We start from the raw sequence: 13,643 nt of genomic DNA on the forward strand, positions 1-13,643 counted from the left end.
CAATAATACCTACCCTACAGAAGGCTGCCATGAGGGTGCCACGAGCAAACGCGCACATTCTCATAATGGTGCCAGGCACACAGCGCTCAGCTGCCTTTAGCTACCCGTTCTTTCCTTCACACCTTTCCAGCAAGACCAAGTTCCTGGATGCAGACTGTCTATCATGTGTGTCTGGTTCCCATGGCCCCTCAGGGGTTTTCGTGCCCGCACAGTATTAAGTCATTTGCTCACTGGTATGAAAGGGTATCCGTGAACCTTGACACGTGTGAGTTGCCAAACGTGGGTGGGTCCTGTGACCCCACTCCAAGCCCCCAGACCCCTGGTCTCTCCACGGTACCACACCACTAAATCAGCCTTCCCTGGCTGTGCTCAGGCGTGTCTCCACCGGCTGCAAAGCCAGCCCAGTGCCCATCACGTCAAGCAGCAACTCCAGAAGGCTGGTTCCCTTTATGTTAGCCATCCGCCTAGATCTTACTCCTCCCTTCCAAGCCCACCTTAAAAATCCGAAAGAATTCTCCCTCTGCGTGTGTGCAGCATTTCTCCTCTCTGTTGCCATTAGGCCCACCGAACCCTTTCAGTGATAAATTATCCTCCACAGAAGTGCTGATATTCTGCTTCTCCAAAGTTCAGCTCTGCCTAACGGAGGCCCAATTAAACATTCATGAGTGAATATGTGCGTTCAAGGTAGGGTCTTTTATAGATATATAATATATATATATATATATATATATATATTATATATATATATATATATATACACACACACACACACACAATACATACATAATACATACATAATATACATAATATATATAGTATATATAATATATAGTATATATATAATATATAGTATACATACAATATATATACAATATATATAATATATATAATAAATATACTATATATACTATACATAATATATATAATATATAATATATATAAACATATAAACATATATATAAATATATACATATATAAATATATATGTGTGTATGTGTGTGTATATATACATACACACACACATATATACACATATATATATTAAAGGTAGGGTCTTTTTATATATATATATATATATATATATAATTTTTTTTTTTTAAAGTAAGCTCTAACCCAGCATGGGGCTTGAAATCAAGATCCTGAGACCAAGAGTCACATGCTCTACTGACTGAGCCAGCCAGGCGCCCCAAGGTTCTTTAATCTTTAATGTATGTTAAGAAGGGGTAGAGAATTTATTCAAGTCTAAGATGTAACAAAAAGAAATTAAATGAGGTCAAAGAGGACTATTTTTTCTCTGCGAATGATAATCTGTGGAGAAATCAGAATATATCTGTTTCACTAAAAACGAAGAGGCACCCCTCTCTGTCCTAGATGCTTAATTTGACTTCCCACCCTCTGACTGCCCAGCCATGGATGTTGGCTTTTGTGATTTTATTTCGAATAACCATTAGATGAATTCATTCACTCTCACAGCCCATATACATGCACACACACACACACACACACACACACACACGCACACACACGCACACAGCTATGTTCTAGGTCACAGGCCTTCAGGAAACCTCGAGGGATGAAACGAAGTCATAGAACCCAGTCTGCCTGTGGTGTCACAGTGCTTGGCTTGGAGCTGGGGTCTCTAGATACTGAGGTGAAGGAGAAATGTTCCTACTGGCCATGCAATCAGCAAGTTCCAATGTGCTCGAGAAACTACACATGGATGTTTCACTTCTCAGAAGAAAATCTAATTTCTTCCTCTCACATACTCCCATTAAAGTTTCATGTGAGTAGCTCTTCTCAGCCTTGAGCAAGAGTGTCTGTTCAGGTTGAACGAGAAGGAATGGCATTCACACGTAAGAAGGAACACACAGCCCGTACCAGGAGTTCCCCCGCTTCTCAGAGCACCTGGCACGTGTGGATCATGTTACATAAGCTCTGGGGGTGGGGGGCACGCTCACTTGGATCACAGCCACGGCCACTGTGAAGGAAACCGTGCTCTCAGACCTGAAGCATTTCCATGATTTGTAACAGGGATGGCCAATCACCTCAAGTACATCTAGCGGATTATCAGCGATTATCTGGATTACTGGGCTGTGGAACTTTGGTGGAGGCTGGGTGCAGGCTTAGGGGAATAGAGTGCTGTGACTGGTTAGTGATGCCTGCGACGGCACAGACAAGAGAGTGGTGTTATGCGAGTCAAATAGACCGTCTTTGATCAAAAAATGATTTCAGGGAGGAGCCTGTTAAGAGCCTGAGGGCAAGCCCATGCCTTTTGTGTTTGTGTCCTCCTCTGTGCCAGACCCTCAGTTTATGTTCATAGTGCTAATGACTGAAATACAGTCATACTTCATCCTTTTTGGGTTTTCCCATTTCCAGGTACCTTAATAATGCTCTGGCAGGTGGACAGAGGCAAGCCCACCAGGCTGGTGCCATTTATGGACATGATCTGGTCCCCGATATTCAGCTTCCCCGATTTCTCGGCGGGGCCTCCATGCATCATGTTGGCGATGATCACCGTTGGCAAGATGGACCCCCAGCCAGACTCCACAATCACCACACCCAGGATTTCTCCTTTCTGCTTCTCTATGAAGACCTGAAAGGGAAGGAAAAAACAAAACGACAACACTTAGAAAGCCTGAATCAGTAACCCCAGGGTAGTGACACAAATCAAAACTTTTCCCCATTTCCTATCTGGACTCAAGAAAGACATTTCCCTCGGGTGCCTGGGTGGCTTAGTCGGTTAAGCATCTGACTTCGGCTCAGGTCGTGATCTCACAGTTTGTGAATTTGAGCTCTGAATCCGGGTCTGTGCTGATATCTCAGAGCCTGGAGCCTGCTCCAGAATCTGTCCCTCTCTCTGCCCCTCCCCCGCTCATGCTGTCTCTCTCTCAAAAATAAACAAAAAACATTACAAAAAAAAAAAAAAAAAAAAAAAGGAAGACATTTCCCTGAGGTTCCATCCCAAATGAGTCCTGTCTTCTCTTGATTCCATGGCATTTGGTAAGAAACACAGGTCCATATGATTTCTTGTAATTCTCATGCCACATAAGCAATCTTATCTTGGCAATATAAACACAAAGAGCACCGGGTGCTTTTTTCTGTAGTCCCCAGGGAGGGGGAAAGAGGCTGTGTAGGTGGGGACTTTGGTGGTGCCTTATGGTTTCTGGAAATAGCTTTTGGGTCCTATACACCGGCTGCCCTAGTCCCCAGCGTTTCACGAGTTCTCTCCAACACTGAAGATTCTTGTGTTAAAAATAAATAAATAGACGTTATAGACATTCTCTCTTTGCAAGGAGAAAACTGAGGGCGAAGGGGAAAAAAAAATGATGCTAAGCTTATCTCCACCGAAAGGTTGGTCGAGGAAGTGGGAAGGTCATATTTTAGATGGGCATAATTGCTTCCTGGGCAGGGCAGAGAAGACAGGAATCAGTGTTGGTTTTCTGCAGTCTCGTAAGATTTGTGAACACTTTCAGGAAGCATCTGACAAAGAGAACGTGTATTTATTTATTCAGATTCGCAGATACACACACACACACACACACAGTGGTGGCGGCTGCTGAGCCCTGACAAAGGCTCCTCACAGGCTCATGTCCCTTCTCCTGGCTGCCGAAGCCCACAGCTGGCCGCTTCTCTGGAGAGCTGCCCAGCGGGACACATTCCCTATGACGGGCTGTTCAGTTGTGTCCTCCTCGAAATTCATATTCTCCAGTATCACAGTATGACCTTATCTGGGGGCTCCTGGGTGGCTCAGTCAGTTAAGCATCTAACTTCAGCTCAGGTCATGATCTCACAGTTTGGTATGTGAGTTCGAGCCCCGCGTCCGGCTCTGTGCTGACAGCTCTGAGCCTGGAGCCTGCTTCGGATTCTGTGTGTGTGTGCCTCTCTCTCTCTCTGCCCCTCCTCCACTCACATTCTGTCTCTGTCTCAAAAATAAATGAACGTTAAAAATAATAAATAAATTTAAAAGAATACGACCTTATTTGGATACAGAACCTTTGCAGAGGCAATCAAGTTAAAATGAGGTCATTAGGGTGGGCCCTAATTCAGTATGACTGGTGTCCTTACAGGAGGGGAAAGTTTGGACACAGACACACACGCACATAGGGGAAGATGATGTCCAGACACAGGGATAAGACAGTCATTTCCAAGCCAAGGTGAGGGGTCTGGGACACACCCTTCCCCCACAGCTCTCAGGAGGAACCGACCCTGCGGACAACTTGATTTTGCACCGCTAGCCTCCAGAACTTCAACATTTTTTTGTTGAAGAAACCCAGTCTGAATACTCTGTTAAGGCAGCCCGGATACACGGATCCACCCTCCTCCAAACTTGGTCAGTCAACGACTGACCAACACAGGGTACAAATGTCTGCCAAATCCTTTGGCCCAAGGTGGGACAAGTCTTCCCTGTGACCCAGGGCTTCCTCTGGATCAGAATGAAGCTCGTCTCCAGCAAGGCCACATTTCTCTAAGCTTAGCGTCCCTACCACCCTGCTGCCCACACTCACTTTTTCCTGAGTGCTCTCTCCCCCAAATCCCTTGAGCAAGAATCCCTGCCTCAGGCTCTGCTTCTAGGGAACAGAGGACACCAAACCTACATCGGTGGATAAAAAGAGCCCTTTCTAATACAGTACTTTGTATCTCCTTGGGGAAGCCGAGCCCCTGGACTAGACTTTGAAGATACCCAGTTCCGACCTGAGCCCTGGGGGGGGCCTCTTCCACACAGACCCCATGCTCCAGCCATGCTGTCTCATTCATGGCCCCCCAGACAGCTCCAGGCTTCTGTACTTTGGCCCAGCTCTCTGCAGTCTTTTACACTTTCCAAAGAATACCCAGACCTCCAGCCCAGCTCCAATGGCTGCAATTTCCTCCAGACACTCCTGCAAAGCTCCGTCTGAAGCAACAGGCCGCCCCTGGAGGAGCACAGAGTCTGTCACCTGAGACCCGACATCTCCATTCTCACAGCGGTCTTTGACCAGTGCTTGTGCTCAATACCATCACTAAACTTTTCTGTGCTGTTTCTGAGACGGTGGGCTTGGGAAGGCGGGGAACGGGTCCTGTTCACCTCTGGAACCCACCCCAACTCTCGCTCAGGACTGCCCGGCGCAGAGGACGGTCCACCTTGGTGACAGGCCCTCACGAGAGGGGAGCAGGAGTCGGGACTGAGTCCCCGGCAACGTCCCGCCGATGACGCGCTCCTCCCTCAACCGTCCCACCTTCCCTCCCCGGCAGGGCCGCCCCCGCACTCCTGGGGCTCCTGCCCCTCCGGCCGAGCTCAGAGAAATACCTACATCTTTGCAGTTTTCCGACTTGGAGAAGTGGATGAGGTCGTCGTTGTACATGTCCTGGGTGTTGAGCAGATCACTGTACTCCTTCTGGCTGAGGTCTTCAGGGTTAATCCCGTTGGCCCTGAGGAATTCCTGGTATGCCACGCTGAAGGCCTGCCCGATGGACTGTGCGATCAGCTGGGCCTGGACGGTAGCCGGAGAGGGAAGACAGAGGTCAACGAGCAAGCCCTGCTGGCCAAAGTGCCCGGGTCCCTGCAGGACCGGGAGCCCCAGGCATCAGCCGGGCCGGTGGGTCGGCGGCACCAACCCCTGCGAGGGGCCGTTCCCAGAATGACTAGGGACGTGTTTCACTATGACGGTGATCACAAGGGAGCCACCGGCATCCAGTGAACAGGAGTCAGGGCTGCCGGACCCACTGCCACGAAGAGGACGGTCCTGCCCAAAGATGAGCCACTCTACACCCTGAACAACCCCGAGCCCACCGGATGCTTGTATCCATGGACCACCCGGATCAAACCATCTGAGTCCAGGGTGCCTCTTCAACTTATATAGAACACAAAGGCATTAACTGCACGGTTCTAGTTCATGTGGAAGGTTCCGAGCACACAGCTGCTATGTTAAGTGAGAGAAGATGATGACTGCTTCGTCCAGCATTTTCCCCAAGACGTAAGCTTCAAGATTTTGGAAAATCATTAGCAGCAACGCTATCGGTGGTTATCTGGGTGGCCAGCAAATCACATCGCCAGCAGCCTGTGTATCTGCTGCACACTGAGGGCATTCTGCATGAGGGTGGGGCCCGTCTACACGTCCATGTTCCTACTGAGCTCTCAATTCAAAAGGTCAAATAAGAAGGGTTTCCAACACTCAGCTTAACGCTGTCGGTGTAAGCGTGGGACAGCTCTGCTATTCCTTCTGGAATGGCCGGGCCTGAGCATCAACAGGCTGTAGTAAGTACAATTTTATTTGGGCTTGCTTTCCTTTAACTTTCCTTTGCATTCCATTTATGGCAACGCTTTAGTCTGTGGACAAATTTTCAAAGGGGGAGGTTCTATTACCTATGAATTTTATTTCAGGACGGTAACGGGGCACCACAAAATATCTGTAGTAGGAAGGGGGTTCTGGGTCCCGCGGAGTTGGAAACCCTGATCGAGCCCAACCTGTAGTTTCCAGGTGAGGAGGCTGAGGCCCAGAGACGTGAAGGAACTTGCTCAAGGTCACACAGCTCACGGGGCAGGAACTGTGCTTCCGTAGGTTCTTTCTCGGCAGCCTCTCCCTGCATTAATTCACCCACGCTATGAATTCAGCTCGCTGGCCGCCACCAGCATTTCTCACGTGCCTGTGCTTCACTCAGCACTAGCCAAGGACTGTGACAGCAGTCCTCGCCTCTAGCCTGTGACTGATGGGAGCACGATAGTGCCACGGGCCCTCATCCTAAGCTCTCGAGACCATGTTTCAGAATTTAGAAAATTTTGGATTTTAGAAAGGCAACAGGGTGCATGTATCACACACGGTCTAAAAACCCCATTGGAACCCGGGGAATTTCCCTGTAGCCAACAGTAATATTCCTGCAGCAAAATGGAGAAGATTCATGGTAAGCTGGAAAAATCCTAGACATGGTCTCATGGCAGTCCCGGAGAGGCTTATCAGCCCATGGACTACAAAAACCCCTTTTGCTTCTGGAAGCCCTTTAGACTTGGGAACTATGGGTCTGTTTCATCGCCCCCGTTGGACAGGCAGGGAACAGAGGCTGAGAGGTGAAGGTAGCAGTTTAGCTAAAAGCAGCTGATGAACACTGAAATCAGAACCTCCTATGGTGGCTGGCTGTAGGCAAAGAAATGCTTCACTTTTCTCACTCTGTGAATCTGGTGACTTCACACGCACAAGTCATGAACAACGAGGACCACCGCCCAGTGTCCTGAGTAAAACCGGGAGCGAGGCATCACTACAGGCACGAGAGGCACATGTGGACGGATGACCTGAAAAATGGCAGCACGCGTGCCGTTACTGACGGAGGCCCCTGGCAGATGCACAGGCTGCTGCTGTGTGCGCGCCGTCTCCCGGGGCCACACGGCAGCCCGTGGGGGAGATGCTGTCGTTTTACACAAGCTTGGGGGCCTCACAGCCTGTAGGCGGAGGCAGGATCCAGATCCAGCTTTCTCGGCTCTGGAGTCAATGCTCTTCTGTCCTTTGCTTCAGAAGCAAAGGGGATAAAATAAGATTGCTGGGTCCGCTCTTGTCACACCTCTTGCTTCCTCATTCCTTTCATCATCTTCCCAGAAGCCTGCACAAAAAGGGACCCCCTCCTTAGGAGCTCAGAGCCAGCTGGGGGCAGCAGAGGGTCACGTGGGCATCCACATGCCTGGGGGGGGGGTGCAGAGCTAACTCCACCTTTCCAGCCTGACTGCAGGACACTCGAGCCTTAAGCTTCCAAGTGTCACTTCTGAAACTTTGAGAAACTTCCAGAACTCATTTTCTCCCCGTCTGCATGCTTGGCCTCCAGCTTTCAAGGAATACTGGGGAGGATGGCTGCCTTCTCAGCGATCTCGTCCCTAGGGGGCTGTATTCTAGGGAACCAGACCAGCGGACGATGGTTCAGAGAGCGTGAGCGTCTCCACTCCCTGTGGCTGAAGCCCCGGGGAAGAGCAGCTGGCCTTGGACTCCTAACTTCTTGCAGGAAGGCAATTTACTGCAGCTAGATGAACACCCTCCTGGAGAAAAATGGCCTCATTTAAGGAGCCAAGGCTCCCACAGGCAATTTTCTTTAGCTAAGGGCTCTCTGCTCAACATGAGTAACAGTGCTTATGCCGCTGTGGCGGGAGGAAAATCAGCACAATGATGCGGACACAGCCCCACTGGGTGCTCTATGGTTCCAGACCTGCATCACGGGGCCATGGCCCCTGGCCCTGAAGGGAGCTCCTAAGACCTGCCAAGCTTGAGGAGAAGCCAGATGCCTACGAAGCTTGAAGCCCAGAGGCCTCCCCAGCAGTTCCAGGGATGCCTGGGGGAAGAAGGCCCAAGGGAGGAAGGGGCCCTGCCTCTGCGGTGAATGAATTTTCTCCGTTGACTGTGATGCCTGGGAAGATGGGGGTTAGGACTCACTGGCTTGGTGACAGGAGGAGCTGCTGGTTTTCGTGAGGACAGAGAGCTGGCAGGCAGTGCTCCAGCCGCTGGCGGGGGTGGGGAGGTAGGAGCAGGAATCCTAACTGTCCTGTGGTCTAGAGGGCGATCCTACACAACCGAGAATGGTCCTCCCCAAATGCCCTCATGCCCAGGAGACATGCGCTTGGGGTCCTCATGGGTCTGACTGCTTTCCTTCTCCTCTTTCCCCTCATTCTAAGCCATCCTCAAACTATATCAGCGGGCCCCTACCTCAGGGCCTTTGCACTTGCTCTTTTATTAGTCTCAGTTGATGCAGGTCTCTCTTCAAATGTCACCTCCTCAGACAAGGCTCTGTTGATTATCCTACCTGAAATAGCTCCTGTCCTGGCTTAATTTTTCCTTACAGAACTTCTGGCTATCTAGCTTAAGTACATTTATCTATTTATTTTCTATCTCCCTATGAGCATCATACTGAATACCTTGTCTGTTTATTCAGCCTTGTATCCCTAAAACAGTGCTTGACACATAGTAGGTGCTCAACAAATATGTGCTTCATGTATGACTGAGACCGACTCAGGTTCTGAGAAAGAGAGAGAATCTGGCCCACCCAAAGGCAGCCCAGGTCACCCAGGGGGGAGATCCGGGGAGGCATCCTTACATCCTCAGACTCAAAGACGTGGCATATCATCTTGTACTGCCTTTTTCCATCCTGGGATGGGTGGGAGGCTTCCACATTCTCCTGGGAGTTGGAGCGGGGCATCCGCCTGCGGGCCATCAGTACGACGATGTTCCCGATGTCTGCTATATAGGAAATGGTCCTCAGAGGGTGGTCCATCATCGTCTCCTGGAGGGCATAAGGGAGAGGATGCTGAGTCGAGAGCAGCATCTAATGGCCCGTGAGAGAGTCTGTCACCCCACAGCCCGGCCAAGTGCAGTCCCCGTGTGGCAGGTGGGGGGTGGGGGCTGGGTTCAAAGGCTGCTGCCAGATTTACATGCACCCACTCAGGCCTGGGGGCAGTTCCCTGGACTAACAATGACCCAGAGCAAGAAGGGGTCTGTGGCATGTGAAATAAAACGTTCAGTCGTTTTACAACCAGTAGAATCTCTGGTGGAGAAGTTCAAGAATAAAATATCCACATGTGATGGTTGCATTGTGCGTGCGTGCGTGTGTGTGTACGTGTGATTTTAAATAAAATTTTGTAAAAGGCGAATCTGTTCAAGGTCACGAATCTTCTCGTGAAAACTTACGAGAAGGATTTGCAAACAGCATCCACGGCTTATTTTTTCCTTAGATCTTCAAGGAAACGGTCCCAGAGCACCACAGCCCCCTCCCCCGCAGCGGGCGCCGCAGACACAGCCTTCTAGCTTGTTTGGAAGCCAGCAGCTGAGGACAGGGGGGCTACGGACATGGGCACAGGCTCGGAGCGGCCACGCTGGGAACTTCACCCCGGGAAAGGTGGCCGGCCAGCTAATACCTGTGTGTCGGCATTCAGTACTTTGATTCTCTGGGTAGAAATGAAGAGATCCACCTCGGTCATCGGCTGAGATTCGCCTTCGGGAGCCTGAGAAGAAAGATGCACCAAGGGAAAGCTTAACGCCTCACCCCGACTCGAGGGCACAGGAGCAAGGTTAGCTCACACACAGAGGCACTGAGACACAGTCACCAGAACGGCAGGGCTGACTCCAGATTGCGACTGCCAAAGCAGAAGGGACCACAGAGGTCGGACTCACGAACGAGGGTGAGCGTTGCCGGTTAAGGGGGAAGACGCCCAATCCCCTCTGCTTCTCCCCCTACAGAAGAAGGGTGTGACTCTGGGAAGGATGGTCGTGAACTGCCCTTTCTACAAGGCTTTTGGAACCCAACGGACTGAAGAATAAGGGCAAGTGACCCACACCCCGAGACCTTGGAGAAGTCAGAGTGTCTGCCCCTGTTCAAGTGATGGGGGACAATGTTTACAGCAGGAGCAGTCATTTGGATGCAGTTCTGGTAAAAGGGTCTTCACATTCGCACATCATCACAGCGACACAGAAGCCGTACCCACTCCTGAAGCCACCCCATTAAGGAGGAGCCCCAGATGCCTCAACACCCCATAGGTAGCCCACAAGCACCTAGAAGCTTGATAACCAAACAAGCACACCCGTCTCGTTCACTTAGGGTTTAAGTCCGCACAGTGTGGTTATTAGCGAGTTTTCTTTTTTGCATCCAGCAATCTGACAAATCCACAAGTCAAACGTGACTGTAATTGAACAGACCCAAGTCCCTGCCACATTAATGCTCCTGAAGGGTGGGAACTTTCACACTCCTGTAGGATTCATTTAGCATCTCCAATCCGCTGCCTGTTGTCTCTCTGATGTGAAATGGCTCATGAGCAACAGAAAACAGCCACTTTGGGCAACTCAGTTTTGAGAAACGTTGGCTAATGGGGCGGTTCAAAAAGAAATCTGAACGAAAACTTGCTGGATGCAGAAAACAAAAACACAAAATAATAAAAAGGCAAAACGTAAATAAATGAAAAGAACAGGCATAACACCAAGCTGATGACGTTATTTGTACTGCACCTTCTTTCTGCTTTTGGCTAATTTCTGGGCCATCTGCTTAGCATGGAAACAGAGACAGGAGAACAGTTAGAAAAGAATTTGCAGAGACTCAAAGCCAAAAAGGGAATTGACAAACTAGTATCAATAGTGCATAAAGCATTTCTGTGACAGGAGAACTGACTTTAAAAAAATCCTGGTCTACAGACAATCAATTTCCTAACTCACGATTTCGTAGGTGGCAGGGGCCGTAGGAGGAAGGAAATGGATGGAGGTGCTTTTTCTATGTAACTGCAATCGCTGCTTTCAAAGAACCAACTTGGTTCTGTTGATTTTCTTTATAGTACGCCTGTTGGCTACTTCCTTGATTTCAACCTACATCTGAATTTCCTTTTACTTTCTTTGGATTACATTTGATTTCTTTTTTCTAGCTTCCTGAGATGAAAATTTAAAGGACAGATCTTTACACTTGTTTTTTCCCCAATACATTTATTTAAAGCTGTGAATCTCCCTCCAAGCACTGCATTAGCTGTATCCACAAATTTGTCATATTCCAATCTAATTATCCCTTCAAAATGTTTTCTAATTTCCACCGTGAGTTTTCCCTTGAACTTTGGATTAGAATTGTGTTATTAATTTTAATACATTTGGGGATTTTCTAGTTTTCTTTTTGTTACTTATTTCTGAATTAATTCCACTGTGGTCAGAGAACATACTGAACGTGCTGGGTTCTTAGCCCTATGATCCAGAACATGACGGACTGTGGTGAATGTCAGGTGGACTTCAAAAGATGCATTCTTCAGTTGTTGGGAATAGTGTTCTACCAATATCAATGAGGTCATTAGGTTGGTTAAGGGTACAGTTTAAATCTTCTGTGTGCTGCCTGATATTTTTGTTTGTTCTAAAATTTACTGAGAGAGGTGTGTTAAAATCTCCAGCTGTTACTATGGATTTGTCCCTCTCTCCTTTTCGTTCTGCTAATATTTGCTTTATCTGTTTTACATCTGTGTTATAAGGTACATACAGATTTAAGGTACTTGTGTCTTTCTGTTGGATTCATCTTTTTATTGTTCATCTCTAGTAATAATTCTTGCCTTAAATTTGTGTACTATTAATACAGCCTATTCCTAACTAGAAATAGATTAACATTCGTCCCCCCACCTTTTCTCGTAAGTAAAAGAGAACACAGTTGGTTAAAAAAGAGAGACAGACTGCAGCCAGATTGTCTAAAACTGAATCCCCGCTCTGCGACCTACTAGCTGCGTGACTTGGAGCGAGCCGCTTCATGTCTCTGTGCCTCAGTTTCCTCATCTGTAAAATGAGGATAAAAACAGTATCTACCACATAGGGCTGTTGTGAGGATAAAATAAACGTGTGCAAAGCTCTTAGAACAGTGTCTGGTGCATTACGAGCGCTACATTGGTGTTGGATGTTACAGGCTTATAATTTACCTACGTCAGAATGTAATTTCTTGGCTCTTGGTAAGGCTTGCTGGATATACACAGATCCTGTACAAATAATGGTGAGTCAATGGCCAAACCACGCACGCTGTTGTGGTGACGGGGGTGGGTGGAGGACTGTCTGCTCTCTCATACTCCTTCGTACTCACCTGGGGAAAAGCCCTTTTGCTCCCAGCAGCACGTCTCTAGTTCATTAATGAGTCAAACGGGGGTGTCTGTTCTATCTCACTGGAGAGAAACCAGATGAGTCGGCCATCCAAACACCAAGTACCTCATCTCTGGTGCGGCCAGGAAACTAGGGCAGCCCTCCTCTCCCCCCCAACCCCACAGCTCTTCCTGGTGGCCATGAATTCATGGTGAACAGTCTGCTCTGGCAAAGTCAGAAGGCAGCAAGCGCAAGGGGTATCGTAACTGCTGCGTGCGATGGTGGACGTGTGTCCGCGTCTGAGGAGTGGCCCTGTGCTGATGCTCCGCCAGACCATGCTGATTTCTATGTGGGATCCGACAGTCCCATGCCGGGGGCGGGGGGGTGTTCTCATCTGCATCGGCTGCCATCCTCATGATAAATGACCACTGTGAGATCCTCACGTGCATGTGTTTGTTCTACCACTTTCCCTGAAATTATCTGGCCGGCATATAAGAATTTGTGATATTCTCGATACCAAAACCTAACAGCTGTGGGACGGGTCAACATTCTTCGCTGTAAGGAGCAGGGATCTGAAAGGGTCCTCCTCTCAGAGGAAACTAAGTCTGCTGCCAATGGAACAACCACACTTTTTTTTTTTTTTTTTTTTTTAACTGGGATGGTTGATGAAGAAAGAGAACCCAAATGGCCAACCGAGTTTCATGAAAGGCATCCTGAGATAATTTCTATGAAGCGAAGGAGATTTTATGCACCTAAAGTAATACCAGGTGCTCAACCACACGTGCTGCTCAGGTGTCCTGAAACCAATTCTAATCTGAAGTTTACACACGACACGCGGGAGACGGTCGGGTCCGGAATGAGAAATGGCAGTAGCAGAGGAGCCCGAGAGGACTAGAAGGCCTGCGTGTGTCGTAAAGCAGTGAGTGACAGCATCCCTTGCAATCCTCGTGATTCACGGGACCGACTGCGGCTTGCCCCTCAGTAAGCTGTGGCACCAGGGACATAAACCGTGGAACTGTCACTCACCCTCTCACTCTGCGAGGCATGTTTACTGTCGTTAAGACTCTCGAGGTCAGTCATGCTGGGGATCCTCCGGACTCTTCTAGCTTTTCTTTCCCC

At 48.8% G+C, this 13,643-nt stretch overlaps 1 protein-coding gene across 4 annotated transcripts in view; it reads right to left on the reverse strand.

The window, feature by feature from the left end:
• Window positions 1-13,643, reverse strand: part of APBA1 (amyloid beta precursor protein binding family A member 1) — a 211,583-nt gene that overhangs the window by 11,899 nt on the left and 186,041 nt on the right. For 2 of the 4 annotated variants that reach the window (XM_042914031.1, XM_042914029.1), the window contains 5 exons: window positions 10,944-10,976; window positions 9,860-9,946; window positions 9,043-9,228; window positions 5,289-5,468; window positions 2,381-2,593 (listed from right to left, as the gene is read on the reverse strand). In XM_042914031.1, coding sequence (XP_042769965.1) covers window positions 2,381-2,593; window positions 5,289-5,468; window positions 9,043-9,228; window positions 9,860-9,946; window positions 10,944-10,976 — 699 coding nt within the window. The remainder of the gene's footprint in view (window positions 1-2,380; window positions 2,594-5,288; window positions 5,469-9,042; window positions 9,229-9,859; window positions 9,947-10,943; window positions 10,977-13,643) is intronic. The other 2 variants (XM_042914030.1, XM_042914032.1) reach the window with 2 other exon arrangements.

The sequence above is a fragment of the Panthera leo genome, chromosome D4, assembly GCF_018350215.1.
Source record: "Panthera leo isolate Ple1 chromosome D4, P.leo_Ple1_pat1.1, whole genome shotgun sequence".
Taxonomy (NCBI): domain Eukaryota; kingdom Metazoa; phylum Chordata; class Mammalia; order Carnivora; family Felidae; genus Panthera; species Panthera leo.